At 43.2% G+C, this 23,239-nt stretch overlaps 1 protein-coding gene across 1 annotated transcript in view; it reads left to right on the forward strand.

Annotated features, from left to right (window-relative positions):
- The first annotated feature begins 17,094 nt into the window (after positions 1-17,094).
- The window catches only part of LRP8 (LDL receptor related protein 8), a 60,887-nt gene continuing 54,742 nt past the window's right edge, over positions 17,095-23,239 (forward strand). The window contains exons 1-2 of the mRNA XM_065745816.1: positions 17,095-17,158; positions 18,219-18,341. Coding sequence (XP_065601888.1) covers positions 17,095-17,158; positions 18,219-18,341 — 187 coding nt within the window. The remainder of the gene's footprint in view (positions 17,159-18,218; positions 18,342-23,239) is intronic.

A 23,239-nucleotide genomic window follows, 5' to 3' on the forward strand; every position in this document is an offset into this window, starting at 1 on the left:
GTGAGGCTGTATCCCAGTGGTCTGCCTTTTCTGTGTTCTGTGAAACCTGTTTATTTGCTTGATTTTGTTAAGGGTTGGTTTTACTACTTTGGTACCAGATTCTCTGCTGTCCTTTTCTACAGTTAAGATGTGAATGTGGCCTTGAAGCTGCATTAATGATCAGATTACAAATATACAACTACAGATGTTCACATGATATGTTGTGAGCATACAAGAGTTCATAACTGATGCTAGTTCTTTGAACATGGAAGTGTAAACATCATTTCTTCTAGCAGCAGCTGTTGCTGGTAAGGTGTCCATCAGAGCAGTTCTCAGCATGTCCTGTGAGCGGAGGCAGCAATTCAGTCACTGTTTTCAGTAGGTGTCATAAAAGGGAGAATATTCTTAGGAGTGGAAATATTTTATTCCAGCATGCTTGGTTTTGCAATAGGCTTGGACTGCAGGAAGCATTTCCAGGAAAATGACATCTCAAGTGACACGAAGAGATAATCTGTCTTCGGAGTTCTAAGGCTTTGGAAAAATCTCAGCCTCAGGAGTAGATGTGATATGGTGATGTAGGGTTTGTGGTAGTTATTAGGGATGCTCCACATGCTCTGATGATAATGTCTGTTTAATCCAAGCACAGAAGAACAAGCAGCATTATAAAATAGTGGTTTTTTTGTTTATTTCATGATTAATTTTGGATGATGTTATAAGGCAAATGGGAAGGAAGGAAGCATAACATTAGTGAGACCTGAGACATTTAAAATGAAAGAATTCAGTCCAAAATACCATGTCAATGCTAGGTAAGAACAGAAGGATTGGAACCAAATGAAAGAGATTGCTGCTGGTCTGATTTTTATAAGCAGTCTGTTTATACACAGGTCACTGAAGGAGCACGTTATTGAAATAAGCAATAAATTAAGATGAACTGAAAGCAGGAGATGAGTTGAAAGGGTGAACTTGCCAGAGTAATTCAAGGAAAACCCAGTCAAAAGGTCAGGTTACCAGGTGGCAGCTATTGTCCCCTTGAGATCGGGATAGGGGACGGCATACCAGATGCTTTCCAATTCTTTATTGCTATCAGAAAGGTTTTCTTACCAAGGAGCAGGATTCCTCCTGCCATTTCAGATGGAAGAGATGTTGGTCAAATATGGTACACGGTCTGAAAACATCTTCACATCTTGTTTTCATGGAGCTCTGCCCAAAGTGCAACAAGACTTGGCTGTCCTTGTACACCAGCATACATCCATTGATAAGATGAGGAAGCACTGACCTCAGGGCTCCCTGAATTGCTCCAGGTTTCCAGTGAAACTAATTTCTTTGCTCAAATACCTGCTGCTATTAGCAGCGGGTGTTGGGTCTCCAGTATACAGCTGCAGGACAGACTGCTTGGGATTGATATTCTGAGTTTCATATAAATGCAGGATTAATCCATCCCAGTAGGCTTTTTGGTGCTTTGGCCACTCACAGATTAGAAGCAGATGAATTTATGTGCAGGTAAATGATTTCTTGCCCACTCTTTACAGTTCATGTGGAAAGGTTTTGAGAGGATCTTAAAATATATGGATATAGGTCCGGATGTGTTCAAATAACGGAGATTCCTGTGTTAGTTGTATAATGCACAGGAACTGAAATAAAAATAGTTGGTTTGGAGCTAAATTAGAAATATTAAGATACTGCCTTATTTAGCATCTCTTATGTGCTTGACTTTAAACCACTGTCCTTGACATGGAATACATAATAATTCCCTAGCTAGTGTGCCCTTGCTAGTCAGCCCTATGGGACAGCCTCGAACAAACAGATGGATTCCTGAAAGGTTTTAATAATATATGAATACCATTAAAGTAAATGCAGCTAAAGTTTTGACCTTTTGAATCTGTAAAATTACAGGTGTATTCTGGAAGATGGGTTGTGATATATAGGTACTCTGGGAGGGTGGAGAGCATTGTCACTGTTTGAAAGTGATGATACATCACTCTTGATTGATTATCTTACTGTAATATAGATTGCAAAGCACTACGTTGCAGGCGTGGCACCTTGCCCTGCTTCTGTTCAGCATCACAGAGATGTTGGCTGGGACATGTGAGAGTGCTGCATGTGTCTGCCTGTCAGCAGAGCACTGAGCTCAGGCATTTGGGATGTAGCTGTACAAGGTCTGTCCCCACAGAGAGCAGCATTCAGCACCAGGAGGTTGCATAAAAATCCTGTTAAGGAAAAGTATGAGGGAACGTAAAGGTTGGCTCAAATCCTTCTGTCCAACCTCTCTCAGCTCATTTTGGAGGTCATAGTGTGTTGCTCCAGAACAGGAGTGGGTTGGTGTGTGTGCGCACATAGCTGCTCCGTTTTGTGTTGAGATTTCTTCCTTGGGACTCCTGAGGGGAGAAGAGCACACGGGCAGTTCAGTGGCATGGCAAGGTTTGGCCAAGTGTAGGGCTCTGTTGCACCCTTGCATGGCTAGAAGGCGGGTTGAATATTTTTTCTTTTTCAGTTTTCTTATTAAAAAAAACCAAACTGCATTGATTAATGAAAGATGACCATCAAAAGATAGGCTAATAATAGAAGGGTACGCTACAAATTAAAGCTTTACCCCATCTTTGCTGCATAAGTAAAATAGATTCAGCAGTGGAGCAAGTAGTATAGTAAATTCACAGTGAGAAACAGCAATGAAAGCAAGTAATGAGAAGTGACATAAGCACCCTATTCTAAGAATGAATTCATGCAACGCAGAAAACAATACTTCTCAGGGTGCCGTTGGGAAGGGGATGGAGGCTGCATATTTTCCCAATTTTATGTTTACATAAATCAAATTTAAGTGGTCTCTTATCGCTGACTATGGAAAAAAATATTTCAAATTGTGATTTTGCATGCATGCGTTTGTTCAGAATGTTTTATTAGTTTTTGGGGAATACTGAATCTCTAAGGTTGGGACTGAAGCTGAAATAATGGCAGAGAAGATTTCTCTTGCTCTGCTAGTTAAAAACTTGCTAATGATTCTGGTTCTCCTGCAGAAAAGCAGGTCCAAAAGTAACTGAACTGTGACTGGCAGTGGCAACAGCAACTGTCTTTTCACTGTTGTTTTAACACAGAAGACACAGGTTTTACTCTCAATTGGAGCTATGTAGTTAGGTTAACCTGCTAGAAAAGCTCTTCCAGGCTGTGATGAGAAGCAGTGTGGCTTAGGGAAAAATGAAGATACTGTATTCTGGATTTAGAGCAGATAGGATTTCTTGAAAAGATGTGATTTTGATCAGTTGCATCCTAAGCAGGCAGTAGCTGCTGTCATTTATATTTTAAATGTTAGTGTCCAGTCTGTTTGGCCTTGAATGATTTGAGGAGAGGATGATAAGGGTTTGATTTAAATCTTCAGCCAGCGTTTTGAATGAGCTGGAAAGAAGGCAAGAGAGTAAAGGACATAGTGTTTCCAGACAAAGGGTATGAGCTTGAAGACTTCTTAGCTTATGAATATATCTCTTTCCAAAACAGCTTTGTACTGTCATGCACCCTGCATGTGGCGGTAGAAAAGAGTCAAAGTGCTTGGGTGATGCAGGTGAACCAGAGTTCGTTACACAGCACAGGTCACTTTTATCTGTCCTTAATTTGGATCTGAGCACAACTGGGTGCTGTAGCCTCAGCCTCATGGCTTGTCCTTATTTGCTTTTAACTGGCCTTGCAGGGACCATGAGGGACCCTGTCCTGTGCATGTAGGGCACAGATCTTGCCAAGGCTCTGACTCAGGCAGAGGATCCAGAGGTTATTTTTTGCAGCCTGAGTTTCCTGAAGGGTTCCCAAGGCGTTGGATGCATTTTACATGTTTAGCCTTTGGTAAATAGCTGTTAGCAGGTCTTGACTGACTTACTTCCACGGGCGAGTGGGGGTGGAATAAGGCAGCTCCATTGCATAACTGAGGTTATCTGGAGACACAAATACTGTGAAAGGCCCGTCTGTGCTTTTCTATTCCCAGGGACAATCAGCTTTATTCTCATTTTAACAGCTTAATATCCGTTCTGACCCATATAAAATTCACCTGCCAATTGAATTGCGTGACACGACCCAACTGACCCAGGAGTGAAGTGGAATGTATTTATCTTCATAATGAACTGCCACGGACCTGGGACCAAGAAGGAAAAAAAAGGGAACACATGGGGCCAGGACTCTGAGAAGCAGGACATTTTTCATAAGGCAGAGAAGGTTCTACCTTCTGACTTTATACTTACTCCATTTTTGATGTCAGTTGGTTGCTTTGGTTTGTTTATTTTTGGAGCCATCTGTCTGTCCTTAATAATTCATTTCATGGTAAATTGTCACGTGCACGCCTAGGGATACCATTAGGTGATTATCTGATCTGAGTAACTTCTTATTCATTATTTTGCTTGGCTTATCCCCATAGCAGCCAGAGAAATTTGTGAAAAGCAAAGAACATCAAAGGCACTGTGTGGCTATTTACCCCATGCACATTTGTACCCCTTCCCTCTGCATTCCTTTCCCAGAGGCAGTTAATGGAGAAATGATAGCTCAGAAGCCACCCACAAACTGATACTGGAACTGAACTTCCAGTGCTGAGTACTGCAGGACTGAGTCATTAGAACACTATTTCTAACTGTAGGAAGTTGCACACCTTCACTTCTGCAGACTTACTGAAAGATTTGGTTTTTCTTATTCCTATCTTTGTATTTGAAAAAACAGGCACTTCAGACGGGAGCAGTGAGATGAACCATACCACGTGGCTTCTTTTTAACATCTGCTTCTTGTAGTTGGAGCATAGCAGGGGATCGTGAAGATCTTTTAATGCCCTTCCTATTTTACTTTTCAGAATGAGGATTTTAATTGATTCTGTGAAGTCTTGTTTTTATTTGTCAGTTTGCAAGAAACCCTTGGTGCTGTTGTTCATTAGTGCCAGTTGGTAGAAAAGTCTCTTTCCAGAGTGATGGCCAGGCTGTACTGCTTGTTGTAAACATAAAGCTTGATTTGCAAAGGGATAGAAGAGAGAAGGTACAGTCAAGTAGAGAGACTGAGAGAAAAGCTGTGGTATTTATAACCTCAGTCAGCCACCAGATTGATTCAAAGAGGAAAAGATAGGGAGAGCTATTGGCAGGTATCAAATATTCAGCTGATTTAGGTATTGAGGCCCTTGAAAGCCCTGCATGGTAATTGTACCTGGCTGTGGTTGGGTTATCCACCCAGTGAGCAGCTCCTGACATTAATGAATAGTTGGAAGTGATCTTTTGGTCGGCTGCAGTTCTGTATATCCTGATTTTGTATTGCTTTTAATGATAACATCTCCATGAAGGAATGAGTTGATTGCTGAGTAAATTTGTTCCAAAACCTCCACTCAGCTCTCCTTGCTCTGGTGGTCATAAGTTAAGCCGCAGACCGGAGTGGCTGCAGGACTCACAGGGGGGAGGGCTGCATGCCTGCCACAGCTGGGTCACCTCTTATTTGTGTATTTCATTAAAATGCAGACAAGCAGTCATTTGAGCTGTTAGAATGAGAATTTTTATTTAAATGCTGCACTTTATTCATCTGGTAGAAAGAACTACACCTTACCAAAAGGAAAGGTGGAGCAGAGCTGTCAGTCCCGCACTGCCTTGCTTGCAGTTCTCTGCAGCTGAGTTGCTTGCACTTGATACTTGAAATCAGTCAATCCTCTTGTAGCCAACTACTTGATAAAGTGTCAGCATGAGGGGAAAAAAAAATAAATAAAAAGTGTGTGAACACTTGAGCAACACCCAAGCAGCTATGCTGGCTGTAGACAGCAAAACTTCAGAGCTGACTTCTGTTTGCTGAAGCTATTTACTGAATTTTTCTACCTGGTAACCTAAGTACCACTGTGGCTTGTATATCAGTGTTTTTGCAGAACGATTTGTGTGTCCAGAGTGTTTCTTTAATACTCCTGAGTTTTAAGACTGCCTTTTGCCAGAGGCAAAAGAAGGAAAATAAAAGAATGTATATAATCTTTTTTTTTTTTCATCCTCTTACAGAGATAAAACAATGGAAACACACAGTCCCAGTTATTTGTTACTGTGCATCTCTCAGCACCCAGAGCTGTCTGGCTTTCTTGCTCAAAAAGTTTTGCCCCAGCACTGGGACTTGTTTGCAGCTGATATCCAGGACATGAAAAAGTCAGTGCAAAAGTGATGTTTCCTAGGGAATGGGAGCCCTGAGCCTGGCACTCGTGCATTACAAGGCTGAACTTTTGTATGTCTGTGTCTCCTCCTCCTTTTGCTCTGTTTTGTTGCTGCCTCCAGTAACATTTTTCCTGACTATAGTACCATTGACTCCTGTGATAGTTTAATAGTTTCTGCTGTTTACACAGTTGTCATTTAAATTGCTGTGATTTAAATTTCCCTGCGGGGTTGGTCAGTGCTGGAGTTTACCGTGGTACCCCAAAGGTAATTTGTATTCTGGCTGCTGGAGTTGTCTTGGTAACAGTTGGGTGACTGGAAACCATTTGTGGAGGGGAAGTTTAATTCTGATATTGCTCACCAGTCCCAGTTCTGGCAGTGACAAACTGGAAGGTGTTTGGTTGTTAGGAATCCTATTACCTTGCAGCCACAGGGTCTCACCTGTGCTGTTATTTACGTTCAGAGGAGATGTGAAAATGATTCATCTTTGTTCCTTAATTTTAGACATGCTGAGCTTCAGGATTGTATCTGTCATGCTGGAGATGGAGTTCTCACCTCTGAATCTCCTTTCTTGCCACTGTACTGCCATGGGAGCCATGCAGTATTGCCAGTGTAAGTGATGTGGCAGACCTGAAGTTAACTAGAAAAATAAAAATTTATTGAAACTTCTTGGCTTATGGTAAAAAATACCTCTTTTATTGTACGTTTAAAGCTGGACTTAAATAATGTCAATGCACTGTTGCAGTATATTATGTTGAAAGAAGCTTTTATAGCTAATCTGAATCAGAGTAACTACAGTTCCTTCAGAGCAGATAAGCCTTTTCACACCGGCTGAGGGCATGGTGCACGAGCTTGGATGTTGGGAATTACAAACTGAAATCTGCAGAGCTACTTCTGCATCATGCAGGAAATGTGTTCTGCACTTTACTTTCTTTCTAGTGAAAGGGTTATGAATGAACCTCATGAGAATATGCCCCAAATCCACTTTTGTATTGCTGGAGGAAAGCTGTTAGGCTTTGATAGTGGCTTACTTTCACAGAGTTGTCTCCTTTTTATGTCTCATTAAAGACATAGGTAACCAGTGGCCTCATAAAATAAATAAATGGTGAGAAATATATAGGGAGGGAAAAAATCTTAGTAATCATTGAGAGGGTTGTGTGGATGGCTTGGCTTTATGGTACTTGATTTTTCAGCAGCGTTCATGTGAGACTCCTTAAGCAGTAAAAACTTCGTAATTCCATAGAATTTTATTTTCCCTTTATTCTCATAAACCACCTTTGGAAATCAGTTCAAAGACCCAGCAGACTTTGTTATACTTGTCAGTCAGACCTTCAAATTCAATGCTTTCTTCCTACGAAGTCAAGGGAATTGCTGATGAGCATGACTACTTAATAATGGAGTAAAATAAAGAAACTCCTCCTGAACGTGGAGCACCTCTGTCTGCAGCTGTTGCTGCCGTACCAGTGGCATGGGGATTGCTTATTAAATGAGTTAAACTATGCTTCCTCACCTCAGGGTTTGCTTTTGGCTGAGGCCCAACTCGTTACTGTTGTCTCACCACAAATCCCTAACGATGTCCTGCCCTGGACTGAAGGCAGGGTGCTCCAGCCACCCCACCTGCTTGCACTTGCCTTGAAAGAGCTTTGTTTTCTACATTAGTGAAAAACCTTCTCCATCAGCTTGTACCTGCACAAGAATGGTTCTGTGGTGTTTGGAAGCAGCAGTTGGGTTCTTCTTTGTCTGTGCCTTCGTGCACTTTCACCTTGTGCTCCCCCTCCAGCACACCTTGCTGCTCCTTTGTCACCTCCTGCCCATTTTTACAGCGGTGATTGCGAGGCAGGCAAGGGCAGGACTGACTGCACAGAGCTCTGTGAATCCCTGTGAGTGCATCCCATGGCTTCCAGCCCCTCAAAGCTGTAAACAATATGTTTTAATTAATGGGTTACCAGGAGCCTTAAAAATATGAGATTGGACTGAGAGAATTCTGTAGTGATCAGAACATACGTGTGGTTTGTCTTGCTGCTGGTTCTTCATGTTGTGTTAATCAAATGGCTTAGCTGGAGGCTCAAGCCATCCTCACTGTGGGTGCTGTGGATACTTGCAAGGGCAGCACTGGGTGACTGTTTTAGCAGAGGAGACTTTGAAGACTGTGTCCAGGGCTGTTACTTCAAAGCCACACTAATCACAGTGTTTCCCATATTGTAGCTTTTTGTGTGATTCTTGTGGTTTAGCTTTTAGGTTTTCTTCACAGTCAGAGTAATCAGCAGTGTACAAGAAGCCTTTTGTTCCTGTCCTGTGCTGAATGGGCTGTAGGGTGAGAAGCAGAGGGATAAACTTCTCCTTTCCTCGTCAGCATCTCCCAGCACAAGCAGGGCTGAGATGCTTTGTCTCTACGCCTCAGTTTCCCTCCATGTGCAGTGTGGTCCATGGAGCTTCCTTGAGGCAACCTGGGGTTGTGGTGGGGAGATATGGAGGATACAGGATCTGCACAGTGAGGCAGGCACCCAGCATCTCACCCAGATACTGTGCATTGCAGGTCAGTGCCTCAGCACAGCTCATCAGCGAGCTGCTTACCTCTCCCCCATCACCTCTGCTCACAGGAGCTCGAGGGTAAGGGGAAACATGCCCACTGAAAGCATTGCCACTGGTCCCACCATCTGCTTCTGCTGAATTAACTTTCCTGACTAATTGCATGTGTGATGCTGTACCACATGGTAGCTTTGTTCTTCCCATCAAAAGACAAAGCCTTTTATTGTCTGCTGTGGACCTTTGAACCACACGTGCTTTGGAGGGCCCTGTCAGCATGACACAGTAGCTGTTGATGTCTTCTTGCCTTATGATTAGGGAGCTCCAAATAAGTAAGCTTGGTCATACTCATTAACAGGTTAAAGTGTATTGTTGCATGCATCATAATTCCCGTGTTGTGCCCATTCATCTCCTATCCCCGGGGTACTCATGCTTCATATTGCAGTGCACAAAGGCGTTTGACAGCAGACGATGATGGGTGAAGAGGTTTGTGCTCGAATGGAGGGATGGTGTGACCACTGCCCAGCTCCTAACCTGACCACCTCGCTTCATGTAGTGTCAGAGCCCACCCGCTCCTGCTTCCTGGCAGAATATTAATAGACGTTTGTTTGGCACTGTTTCTCTGTAACAGACTTGGATCAGAGGATGAACCTGCTGTTCAGTCTGAAATGATGCTGGCTTTGGAGACGTTTTTGAAAATGCTTTTGTGTGCAATTCCTTACAGTTCCCAGAGCCCTAATTCAGTGGCCTTAAGAAGTGAGATTCCTGGCAAATTAGTCATCTGGAGTCTCAGATGCAATTCATGTCTTCTTTAGCACAGAGCTAAAGAAAAGGTGTCTGCACATGTACGTGCACAGGGAGCACCCACAGACATCTGTGGCTCTGGGCTAACTAAATGTTAAGAATCAGGACCTAATTTTTTTTTTATTTTTTTACTCATCTTGGACGCTCCTGGTGGGTTGCTGTGCAATTAATTCAATTCAAGTTCCTGTATAGTTGGACTCGGTCCTTGTGGGTGTCTTCCAACATGGGGTATGATACGATATGATACCATTCCCAGTGCAGTAGCATAAAAATACTTTCCAGTAAGGTATACTATAACTTGCACGTTTTAATAGCGGACAAAATCTTCAGAAAAATGCCCTCTCCTTTCATTGTTATCGACTCCTTATTCTTCTGAAACTCTGATCTGTGTGTTTAAATTTGTAGTACTGTAGCTTTCCTGGATGGTAAAACATGATGTGTGGGTTTTCTTAACTGCATAGAGTATTTGTTGCGTTCTTCGCTGTGCAGCTTGATTAAAGTAGAAAGAGAAGAAAAGGAGCATACAGTGATCCAGTGTTAGGTAGCTAGAGCATGCATAGAAGGGCTGTAAAATGTGATCAGCTTCTAATAAATAAGCACAGCAGGAGCAAGGAGAAATAACCGCTTTATTTCTCCTGCTGTAGGGTACAAAGCAACATGATCAGGTGTGCTGCAGTAGGTGTAACTCCCTCATTAGTGCATCCTAGGTTGCATTTCCCTGCCAGCCACCCACACCCTGCACAGAGGCAGCAATGCTTCCTGTTATTCCAGATCATGCCCCTTCTCCTTCTTTCCTATATGCAAAATGGATGACTTTGCTGGTGAGAGGATTGAGTCTGAGTATTGGACTTATATCATTTATTTGACTTTTGAAGGGCCTTTGCTTTTTTCCTTTCCTTTAGCTTGTTATAGTTTGAGAGCTTTGCATTGCATTCTGCTGGATTTTCAGCGTGTCATTAGCTCCAGATAATTTATATTACAGATCAGAGATATGTGGGCTGTTAGCAATTAACACATTTTGGGAATGTATAATACTTGTGCATAGGCGTGTTGTACGGATGTTTTACTGCGCTTGCAAACACAGAGCTTGCAGGTGTAAATATCAGGTTACTGTTTTTCCACACAGTAACAGTATGCAGCCTGGAGCCAGGCCAACTTCTGTAGATCAGGACTTAAATAGTGTATATTCTCTCCTATCTATTTTCAGGCTGAGCTGCAGGGGAAGGGGATTTACCTGCAATTGCTGCCACCTCACACAGGAGCTAACTCCAACAGTGAAATGTGCAGCAAGGGGTTGAAGAACCCCAGGAGTACCTGACACAAGTTTTAACCCCAAAGGCAGCACGCCGTGCAACTGCAGTGAGAGCATGGCAGAGCATTTGTCATAGCCCTGATTCTGCAGCCTGGGACTCATGGATGTACCTCCCTCAGGCAAATGTGAATTTCAGCAAACTTAGCACGAAATTCTGCTGAAACTGCCATGTTTTGCTTTGGTAGATTTCATCCTTACAGCTGTCTATTACACTCAGGCACTAAGTTTAAGGTTGTGTCCAAGCTATGAAAGGCGACTGCTGCAATTCAGCATCTTCCATGTGAACTGCAGTGTTGCAACACTTTAGCAGCATAGCCCAGGTTAGAAATAGCCCTTCAGGCTTTGGGGACGTGTTCCCTGCCATGTTTTCAACTGGTCTTGGAGATCTTTTCACCAGCCTGTTGAAAAATGAATAGTCCTTTAACATATTAAATGGAGCTGAAAGCTAAATAATGACTGTACAGTGAGGCTCTTCTTTTTCTTTCCAGTCCTCGGTATTGCTTAGTGAAAGGATCTGCATTCATGTGTCCTTAGTCTTCTTTTCTGAGGACAAATACAACCTCAAAGCACAGTTCTTCTGTTTTCCTGGTACCTGTCTCACTGATGAGGTATAGACGTGTTTCAGAGTAGGAATAAAAATACCTCTGTGGACATAATGCATTTTTCTTCTTAATACTTCCCAGCAGAAGTAGCCTCAGTGTGTTTTGCCCTTGGGAAGCCCACCCCTTTTTTCATCACTGGATTGGTATTTTAACCTCATTATGGAAAGCGATAGCTGTTAATAATTTGGGGCTATCGTGTGTTTAAAAGCAGCAGGGACTGCAGCATGGAATCAGCGTGGTGGCAAAGTCCCACACTGGTGATTGCTCCCAAGCTTGGGTATGGGGAGTTTTAGACTGTTTCTACCTTCTTGCCTTGGGAGCATTTTCCTATCCCTGTGACCACCCTGTCATACAGCAGTATTTATTGATGCCTCCTTGAGGCACATAACTTAGGCTGAGGGTTGTAAAACCTGCATTAAAAACACACATCATAGGGTGTCATAAAAACATCTGCGTCCAATTTTGCACAGAGATCACTGAGGCCAATAATTATTCATGGACTTTGGTGGTTTTTCATCAGGGTGTAGAACGTGGCCCCTAGTGTTTAATTCCCAGAAACAGAAAGGCAGAATAACGTGAAATGGCTCTTGGGGAGTTTGCAAGCATCCTTCATTGTGAAATAACATACACACGTAGGTGCCACCCAAGATCTTCTGTCTTGCAACAGCGTCTTGCTGCTTGTTAAAAGAAAGCAAAACAAAACCCAAAGCAGACAGACTAAGCTGGCAATTCTGTCAGTAAAAGTCGGTGTGGATAAGCTTTAGTTGAAAAATATTTGAAAACAAAGTGATACGTTGGAGCATAGCGAATTGAAGGTACTGGAAGGAAAATCTCTCCCTCCTCACCCCCTCAGCAAAAGCACGGTTTTCCAATTTACCAGCCTCCCCCTCACTCCACCTGTAGCTTGATTTTTGTTTGCCTGTTTTCCTTTTAAATCCCAGAGCCTTGAAGACTAAGGTGATGTGGGCTCCTGGAGAATAGCAATGAGAAAACTGTCACAAAACTTGTTTTTATGCAGCTTAAAAGATCTCTGTTTCTTTGCACATGAATCTCAAAAAAAAAAACCCAAAAAACTTAGCTGAAGGAAAATCTGAGGGAGCAGATGTTCCTGCAAAATTAGGCTGTGCCTGGGGTATCTGCTGGGGATGTTTCCAGCTGCAAAGCCTCCCCCCAGTGAAGCCAGAGCCCTGCTGAAGCCTTCAAGCTCCTGATGTGAACTTGTCTTGTGTAGTCCATCTGTATGTGGTACAGACCTCTGAGAAGCTCACCCATTTGTGTGTTTTGTCCTTGAGATCTTTTCTGGAATTACAATCCAAGAGGATCATTACTGTTTTTTATCACTGGTGAAACAGTTTGCAGAGACAAATACTGCATTTGTTAGATCAACTTGTGTATCTGGAAAGAAACAGAGCAACTTCTTAGCATGCAGCCCCTTCTTAATGTCTGAAATAGCACCAGAAACATGAGGAAAGGATGTCAGTGTTGTACTTGGCCTGATTTAATTGATCAGAGAGGCTAGTTTTGCCTCAGCAGCTGCACAGCTGTTGCAGTGGCTGGAACGTGGGCATCAAGGAGTCCCCATGAGTCAGTTGTTGCTTGCTGAGCTGGCTTCAGGGGTCGTGGGGAGGAGACGTTTAAAAGTGCTTCATGTGAGGTATCAAAGGAAACGCAGTCTGCGTCTGAACACTGCCGGTTTAAGGTGATCTCATTCGTCTTGCTTTATAAATGTAACTGCCTACTGAGATGGCAGCATCAAAAAAATTGGCCGGATTCAGAGCCTGCTTAAATATTCCCTTTCATTACTTCAAGGTGTCTTCAGTTGTCTGAAAAGGAAAAGGATTCAACAGCCCACATCCATGAGGATATCCGGGCATTTCAACTCTCGATCTTATCTCATGCCATTTTGTAGCTTCAAAACAACTTGTTCCTGGGATTTCCCACGCTGAGGAGCTGTAGCATGGCCAGCTGAGCGCTCCTGGGTGTCTTAAAGCCAGCCCCATAGCCAGTGCCAGTGGGGTCAGGCTGGGATGAGGCAGTTGTTTGCCCACCTGCTGCCATGGGAAGGTCACACCTTGGTGGATTGCCATACACTCATGTTACACTTCCTTTTTTGTTTAAACGAGTGCCACGTTAGTCTACAGCACTCAGGCCACAACACTAAGATGGAGGTTAGGATGTTCAAATCTCCTCAAGAGAAGACAGTCATCGTTTGGGTATTTAACCTGATCAAATGGTTTGGTAATCGATCTTTTCTTTTTTTTTCTGAGCTTGGGTTATGGAAAAGGTTTGCAGTGAACTCAGTTTCACGTGTAGATTAAAAAAACTTCAGATTCTTATTTGAGAGCATCACCTGCAGTGTCACATGGCTGTGTTCACAGCCAAGAGTGGACCAAGTTATAAACAGAAGGCATCTGCATGCTGTCAAGTGTTGAATAACCCAGAGTCTCTCTCAAGCTGGATACCTTCCTCTTGGTAAGCACAAAGCACCACAGGGACAAGTAAATGGGTCAGCTGGGCTGAATTTTTTGAGACCTGCCAGAACATCAGAGTGAGCCCTAGCAAGGAAGCATGTCCTGGGCAGAGCTGTGTGGCTGTCACACTGCTGCCCGGTGCCTCAGGGCCAAGCTAAGCCCTGCACTCATGTGGTGCTGCTTTTCTTCTTCTCACGTGGAGTCTTGTCAGTCTCTCTGGTACACCACTGATCAAAGTCGCCATTGACGTTTCCAAGCCTGAAATGAAACCCTGTTTCATGAATTTCAGTTTCTCTTTCTGGCCTGTCACCCCCTTCCCTTTCTCATGTCTTGCAGGGTTAGGTATTTTCCCTCAAAATTTTCATTTTATGGCTTCTGATTCTATTCTGTTCTGTTTTCGCAGCTGCTTGGGTGAAATTGTTTCCTCTGAGGAGGCTGAATTGAGCTGCAGGTGAGAATGGATAGCAGTCAGTGGGCAGCCTGCTGCTGATTCACAAGTAAAATAGCAGCAGGACCCATGTGTGGGCAGCAGAACTAGTGAACCCACTGTCCTAGTGTCTGAGGGTTTTGGTTATTTTTCATCCCGTTGCCCTCCTCCCCTGCCTCGCCTGCCCAGTGGCCACATTCAGGTATTTTTGAAGTTAGAAGTCACATTTAGATCATCCTGTTCCTTCTCCTTGCCAGTACTTGTTCCTTTCGCTATGCGTTTTTTTCTTCCTGTCTAACCATGTGTCCCCACTGAATGTTTCTTTATGGATACCCTCAGTAAACGTTCATATTTTAAGCTAGTCTTCTCAAACTCTGCTCCTTATTTGCTCCAGGAATGAACCCTGACTCTTCACCTCCCTTGTGGGATAAGGGATGCGAGTAATGAAAAACAGAAGGACGTTTTTGCAAAATGAGGGATCACGCTGGTCCTATGTAATTTAGTTTAAAATTCAGTGCATTAGTTTTTGTTTCTGTCATGGCTTTATTTCCTCTCTTGTCTGTTCTACTGGGGAAAGAGAAGCTGGATTTAATTCCTTTCTAACCAAGCTTTGGAAATCTGCCCAAACCAATGCTCAGCACCTTGGGAATGAGCCCTGATGCTGCACAGGTTGGAACCACCATTGTATCTGCCCAGCTGCAGATGTGAGAAAGGAAAGGCAGGTACCAAAGGCAAATGGAGCAAGAGCCAAAAGAAATGCAGTCTCTTTGGTGTCACTCCCTGTATCCGAGCAGGGAAGAAGATGAAAGGCTGTGTGTATGCTTCAGTAGCCTTCTTTCTTCTTGTTCCAGGTATCAGTTTGCCCCCCTGAGGAACAGAGGCGCAGGGAATCTGACTAGTTACTCTTGTTTGCTTATATTCATTTGGAAGAGATGTGAGTAGAGCTGCCTGTGCTGCTTACGGCACAGGAAATAGGTCTCAGGGGAACAATTAATTCTGCTTGGCTATTTCTGAGCCAGGTGAAACCATAGAATGAACCTGTGTGTCCTCCCCATTGTCTAAAAGAGAGGTATTTATTTATTTTACTTTCTAATGCGCTGCTGACAATTTATGGTGTGAGCCTGAATGAATTTTTAATAGAGAATTGATGGAAGAAAGGTGTATAACATGGGAGATTAATAGAACAGGTTATTGGACTTGAAGAAGAAAAGGAGGAAAATGACACAGAGCTGATATATTAATTAACTGCTCCCTGCCTGTGCCGTGATTGCAGAGACACAACGATTGAGTGCCAGAAGGGGAATCTGGTTGAAAAAAAGAGATTCCAGTCTTGTATTAGTGGTGAGAGATGACAGGACTTCAGTATTTTCTCGCAGTTTGAATAACCTGGGCTGCTGTTTGCTGTACAAAGCAGAGTGTATTTTAATTAAGACGTTCTGCGGAGCTGTGACCCGATGAGTTGGATAGTAAGAATAACAATAATGTTATTTAAAATAGAAATAATAAAAAGCAGCAAAATAAAAAACAGTAGAAGTATAATAGTCATAGAAGGGTGTAAGGGCTTGTCCCCCTTAGCCTGCTGCTTTAAGAGACTAAGCAGTTTAGATTCAAACAAAGGACCAAATGTGCTTTTATCTTGCTGATGTATCAGGCAGGGGCCTGTGGGGCCCTTGGGTGGGCGTGTGGGCAGGGACCCCTTTCTCTGTGCTCAGGCTGCTGCTGCTGCTGGGTGTTTGGGCACAGCTTCACTTTGCAAAGAGGAGCTCTGCTGAGGGAGCACGTTTACACCCTCAAAGGATGCCCCGTGAAAGTCAGCAATGTGTTTTTCTCCCTTTTGTGAATCCTGGCAGTCTATTAATTGTGCTGCCCAAGAGCAGTGTCGGGGGAACAAAGCAATCAGTGCCACCATCTGCTGCGAGGCTGGCCGTGCTGCAGGCTGGGAAGGATGCCTGTTACGCTCCTGTCTGTTGCTGACCCCTCATTTGTGTCCACGTGTCCTGGAAATAAGTGGTTGGGATGTCAGACTAATGGAGAAAGAGTGGGTTGGTTGGAGGTGGAAAGGTAGCTGGGTCACAGTCTGGGTCTCTTGGGAATGAGCTAAGGACCAGAGATTTCTGATGAAAGCAAGACATGATGATGCTGAGAGAGCTAGTATAAAACTAAACGTGTTTTAAAAATTAAGTATCTTGTGTCTCTGGCATTACGCTTGTCTCTGCTTTCAGGGCAAAGATGCAGTAGTTTCATTTGTGGTTGCCACAATTTTCCCCTGACAGCAGCTCCTGAGGCTGCACCCAGTCAGCTTGGGAGCAGGCAGGGGAATGCTCTAACTGTGCTTATATATACATATCCCACCAGCATCTGGTCTGAGCTTCTGACCATTACATGCACATTTAATTTAATCAATCTGATGTAATAAATACATTGGAATTAACCCATGATAGCTAACTGTGCAAGTGCTGAGGAGAAGGTCTGTTCCCTCCTGTAATGGATGTACAACATCCTTAGAAGATTAGACTGAAGCTGCTCTCTTATAAAAGAGTTGGCCTGTGTGGTTTTTCACTATATTTGTTTATGATATTTGGTTCTGAATGACTGAAGGGCAGATTGTCCATTTGGTTCAGAACATGGTTCATTTAGCAGTGGAAGGGGAATAAATGCATATTGTCCTTATGAAGTGCATCCTGAGAGATTGTACAGCTGTTTGGAGGTGTTTTGTGGTACCTCATGCAGCAATGACCCTCTTCCTGCATAGGCCATGGGCTTGTGAGCCCATGCTTATGTAAGAAAATATAAAAAGGAAATCAGATTAAGCCCTGGAGGGTAAGTTGTTGTGTTTAATGCTTTGAAAATGTTTGCTGGAAGAAATGCTGATGAAGCTGTGATGTGGATGTACAACGTGCATCAAGGAGTAGGTACCAAGCACAAGCCTCCCTGTGGGATCAGGCAAGCAGTGGAGCACATTGCACAGGGAGGTCATGCTGTCTCCATCCTGAGATGCTAGGACCAGAGTGAGCGAAGCCATGAGTAATCTGGTCTGACCTTAGGGCTCGAGGAGGAGGCTGGACTTGGCCTCCAGGTGTCCTTTACTGCCTGAACTTTCTGTGATCCTATTAGGTTGTGAGCAGCTTTGCAGAAGGGAAGAAACAAATCTCCCTGCCACCACCTGCTGTATGAATTGGTTAGTCAATTGATCTGCTCTTCAGTTCATTTCCTTGTAGAAAAGCCACACCATTGGAAAAGACAGTGACTGGTGATCACGTACACACTGAGAACAAGGACTGAACAGGCCAGATTGTAGACTGCTTTCTTTCTGCTGCAGTGGGATAATTCTGATGTGTATTAAGGGCACTGAGTGTGCTGCACCACCAGCGCAGTGGAATAGACCCATTAATTGCTTGAGCTCCTGCCTTGCATCTTTTTCAAGCCCTAGATTAATGCATGTAAAGCAAGGAGTGTTGAGTGGCTGACATTTAATGAGATGATGTTTATTGTCTGGAGGAGTGCTTTATGATCATCTAATATGGTGACAGATGTACTAAAAAAAGCCATGAATAGACTGTGTAGATAAAAACGTTGTTAGATCGTAGTACTCCAAAGGCACGACTTGTTTGTCTTACCTGTCTGTAAATCATGCAGCACACTTTCAGTTCCATATAGACAGCGGTGTTTTGTAGTAGAAACCCCAGATCCTAATTTTGATAAAGAGCATCTGTAGGTTTTTTTATTTTTATTTTTTAATGTCTGGAATAGAATATAAAACAGTGGATCCATTTAATTGAGGAATAAGAGTTTTAGAGAAAAGGAACACCCACCTGTGATACCTGCGTGATTCTGTCGTGGAGAAGCAGTGTTGAATGTAAGACAGAATTCTCTTGATGTGGGGAAATCTGTATTGTCCTTTGTGGGATTGGATGAGGGGAAAGTGATCTGCTCTGCTTATATTCAAATGCAGTTTTGTTTCATTTCCTGCAGCAAAGAAGACTTGTGCCGAGTCGGATTTCGCTTGTGACAATGGCCACTGCATCCCAGATAGGTGGAAATGTGATGGCGAGGAAGAATGTTCTGATGGGTCAGATGAATCAGAAGCAGCATGCAGTAAGTAGCACAGACAAGTGGTGATCCTCAGACACGTTGTCAAAGCATGGAGCGTTAATAAATGGAAGGTATTATTCTTAACACTCACAGAGTGATGTTTAAACTTCAGCTTTTGTTATAACAGAAATTAAAGACACAAAAGATTCAGGTTGTTTGAATCAGATGGCTTCCAAATGTTCTAACATACCAGTTTTCCAGACAGTGATACAGACAGAACTGTACAAAGTGCATTTCTGTCTGTAATGGAACTGGAAATGTTTCTAGCTCTGTTGCAGTTTATCTAGTTTCAGGGCTCGTGATAGCAGTGGTGCATTAAGATATCCTGATCTTCTCATGAAAGAGAAAGCAGAGTGCAAAGTGAATCAGAAGCTATTATTTAGTCCTACACCCACAAGGTGTACTGTTACTCCCTGGATCATAGGTTTACTAGTCTGTGAGGCTGCACTAACAGTCGTGTAAGGTCTGAATCAAGCACCATGAGCTCTGTGCACCTGGGGTGAGGCCTTTGGAAACTGAAATGTGCAGCATTTTGAATGGTAGCATCTTAGGATTCATCGCTGCCCACAGCGCTTCTGTCACTACCGAGAACTTCTTGGGAACTGCAACTTCTAGGGCATTGCTCAGTGTTATTGTTTCTTATTTTTAGTTTTTGCTTTGGAGAATGAGCGAAGAAAAAGATAACAGACAAAAGATGAGCAAGGTAAAATAACTAAAGCTAAGAGTAAATAGAACAGATGTTCAGTGCAGGCAACACCTTTTAAAAATATATTGATTTAGTAAGTAAAAGAACATGTTTAATTTCCACATAGATAGCACATGTAATCTTGTTCTTTTTGCTCTTGGAGGACCTCTGTCCACACTGCTGTTACAGAACTCTGAAGGTCTGGTGCTGAGTTGAAGGAAATCCCAGGAACGCTTTAATGAAAACACTAGCTTGCTTACATCTGCACATTTGTTTTTGGGAAGACCAAGAAACTTATACAAGCCATTCTATTGAATTTCCAGTCATGTACTTCACAAATATATTCCCATGAGTCAGAAGCAGTGCTGGAGGAAGTGTTTTATTGGCACATAGAGGGCTTCACAAATAGCCGTGCTTTTATTTTTAATCCTAGTACCTGTTCTACCTTCTCCCTCCCTAATTAAGAAAGATAAATAAGCTTATCTTTTATATAAAATGAATGAAATATTTTTTGCAGCCGTATACTGGCTACAGAAGAAATGACTTCAGTAACTGCATTAGCATATTTATGTACTATAAGTGTTGGTCTTTCACCCTGCATCCGCCGTAGTCAAAAGCTATCTGATTAATGCTCCTTCCGCTACCTGATTGTGTGGAGGGGGCTGCATAACTAAGCAGCTCCATTCCTTGGTGTTGCTCTCTGTAAATCTCTTGGCAGAAGCCATAGCATGGAGAGGGTACAGACCACGCAGCTCTTAGTTCCCTGGTGATTTTTCTCGATCATCTTCCATTCCTTCCATTTTTCCCCCACTTACTTTATTTCTCTGGGAAAATCATCTTTAAAACTTAAGTATTGTAAAGGATGCTTGACCTGAGCCTCTGATTGTTACAATATGGGGCTGCCATCCTGAGAGGAAAGTCATTTGTTCCGTTTAGTGTGATTTTTCTGCTTGAAACCTACTAAAAAACTGAAGGCTACATTTCTGCAGTGGTTCTTCTGGTCAGATAGTATCAGGAAAATAATGTCCCTTGAAATGTCTCCTTGCTGCTAATGGGAGCGGGCCAGTGTCACCTTGATGCAGACAGAAATCTGTTCCAGTTCTGTAGTGTGCTGTGACAGGTCAATCAGGAATTCATTGTGGAGGTGACAGTGCCTGTGTGGACTAATTCTTGATTCGGTCTTTTTTTTTATTATTTTTAGCACAAGTGTTTTGAAAACAGGTCAGAGACTGTGGCATGTAATTACGGCCTACAACTGCAGCATTTCTATGCACAGAAAATAATATCTGTGTCTGTGAGTCAGGAAGGGTCTCTTGGCTTCCAGGGGGAATTTGCACGAGTGAGTGCTTTTTTCTTAAAAATATCTGCAAGTAGAATTTTGGAACTTCAGTACTTTTATGGGATTAATCAGATCTGAGATTCACACTTAATCAGATGAAGATCAAGCAGTTTTAATCTTACAACTGTTGATAGCCATAGGCTTTAATTTGTATGGTAAGGCCATTCTTCCCAGATGTTTTGTATCCTTGTCAAAGTATGTGTCTTCTCAAAGGCTGATCTGATCTGCTCTTGAGGAACCAGAATCAACCTGATAACGGATAAGCACAGTGCTGGTTGTGGGATTAATTCATATATGCTTGCAGATCTCCCAGTTGCCACTCGTCAAGACAGCAGTGGGTGATAAACCTGGCAGATTATTGAACAAAAAACTGGAGCGTTACGATTTGCTGCTATTGTGTACCCACAGAGTGAAAGCCCTAACTCTCTGTATATGTAAATGCCATACCAGGACAAGGACAATGCTGCATTACAGACAGAAAATCTAGTGAGAGTCAAAATGTATAGTGAGACATTTGGTGAGTCTTTTCCTAGGACTCTCCCACCAGTCCTTGATCGATGGATCGATCTATCTACCTATTTTGCTTCTATTTGAGAAGCAACTGCAGGGCTCCTATGACTGTCTCACTTTCTCTATGACTGCAGTGTGGACTTTCCCTAGGGAAGAGATGGGTTGGGAAATGGAGATTTCTCACCTCTGGCAAGATCAAGTTACTTTATAAAATCAATTGCTTTCAGACAGGCCACATAATTACCAGGATCTCTGCCAGGTTCCAGAGCTATTCCTTGATAAATGCAATGCTGGGACACTGTCTGTGGTCTGTTAGAGATATGGAGGTTGAGAGCACTGATAATGCTGAATGTTACATTTTAGGAGTATTTCCAGCTTACAGAGAGATCAGAACAACTTGGTTCCTCCCAGGACCTAGCCATGTGCTAAATGGCTTTTTATTTTCTGAATGCTTCTGTAGCTATTTTTTAAATACCTTGTGTGCTCTGATTGGTTATTACAGATTCTATGTTGCTGTCTCTAATGCTGAGTTAAAGATAAATGGTTGTTGTAAACAAAAAAAAAGCCAAAACACCCTACTCTGTTTGCTACTGCTTCCCAGATCCGTGACGTTTCTCAGCTTTGTACCTACAATATCCTCTCTCGGGATGTTACCCATCCCCAGGTTTTCAGGACAGTGAGACCTGTCTTGTGCTCACTGATAAGGAATCATCACAGCCTTTCTGACTTTGATCAACCTGTGGTGTCCAGGGTTTTTTTCTGCTATCCACATAAAGTGCATTTTCTCCAAGCCACTGAATGTGGCTGGGAGCAGTGGCTGTGAGTGGCTATGGAGTTCCCAGCTGATGGAAGCTATAGGGCTTCTCACTGTTGGATCTGGCATGAGTTGATTTTGGAGAGGATGGCTGTTCAGGCTTCCGGTTTGAAATGGGTTATTATGAAGAAGAAGCTGCTTAGATTTCTTCTTTTTTTCTTTGTGTTAGATCCTTGACCTAAAGACACTCTTACGTCCGTAGACTTGTCCAAGAGAATTATTCATGTAGCATACACAGCACTGCTAAACCTCAGTGTTCTGCTATCTGTCAGTTATTCAGTGCTTTTGTTTGCCACCTGTGTTTATTTGGTCTCATTTATTTTATATTAAAGTTTCCAAAACAAGCGTGTCCCTCTTCTGTAAGCTGATCTGCTCAGGCATATACTTGTGGGCTGGGTCTGTTCTCTCTGAAGTAGTCTTCAGAAATAATGATGGGGGAAGGGGATTGTTTTGTTTTTAATTTGTTTTTGCATGGAAGTAGAAAGAGCCCCTAAAACAGGGGAAGCAAAGCCATGAAAACTCAAAAATTAATGCCATCCACAGAGGGCAGAAGGGACAGAATGCACTATTTAAGAACTTGGGTTGAATGAAGCTGGGGGAGGAAGGAGGAGGAGAAATGTAATGTTGAAGGGAAGAAAGTTATTTTGAGACACGTACTTAATACATGAGAAGAAATGGAATGGTGGGTGATGTGGAACAAAGGAATACCATTCAGCTGTGCTGCACTGCAGTGCTGGTGGGAAGGGGAAGAGTTAATGCTTCAGCATGTCATGCTCAGGCCTCATCTTCCTTCACAAAGCCTTTCTAGGTTCAAGAAGCCTCTGTTCAGGAAAGGTTGGCTGCATGTATTAAAGCAAATGAACCACTTAGGCCTTGTGGGATGCCTGCTGAGAGAGCAGCCAGGGGAGATGCAGGCTTATCCTCTGTCTGACATGAGCCAGTGCTGCTGCTCTCTGCCTACAGGTGAGGCAAAACCTGCCGTGGGTGCAGAACTGCCATCATTGGAAAGTGTTCTGACACGGTAATGGGTTTCATCTCTGTCATGCCAGCTTGTTAGTATGTAAGGAGCTTCCCACAAATCATGAAAAAGAACAGAATGTCTAGAAGCAGTGGGAGCAGAGTTAGCCAGACACCCCTGATTCCCACCTACAGCACCAGGAGCTGTTTTGACATACAGAAAACATTTTTGACCTCAGAGTAGGCTCATTCACCTGAGGATCTTATAACTGTTTGCTACTAGATTATGCAGCAACATGTCTGTGCCAGATGCAAGGAGATCTCTGGTAGGACCCCATGAACCGTCCTGCTGAGGAGCCCCAGTCTTTTTCATTGTTCTCAGTGAAAGCAGCCCAGTGCTACTCAGTGCCCATCCTGAGGTGGTGGTGCAGTCATCACTGTGGTATACAGGCTTTGCTCAAGTGTGAGAGATTCCTTGCTATTTCACCATCCAGTCTCTGGAAGCTGAGGAAGGGGGAAGGGTAGTCATTCTCCCTACTGAGCTAAGAGACCTCTATCAGAATGGATGTTAGCCACCCAGTGCTGTTCCAACACAG

Source organism: Cyrtonyx montezumae, unplaced genomic scaffold, assembly GCF_038088225.1.
Source record: "Cyrtonyx montezumae isolate F1298 unplaced genomic scaffold, pur_monq_1.0 scaffold_1, whole genome shotgun sequence".
Classification (NCBI taxonomy): Eukaryota; Metazoa; Chordata; class Aves; order Galliformes; family Odontophoridae; genus Cyrtonyx; species Cyrtonyx montezumae.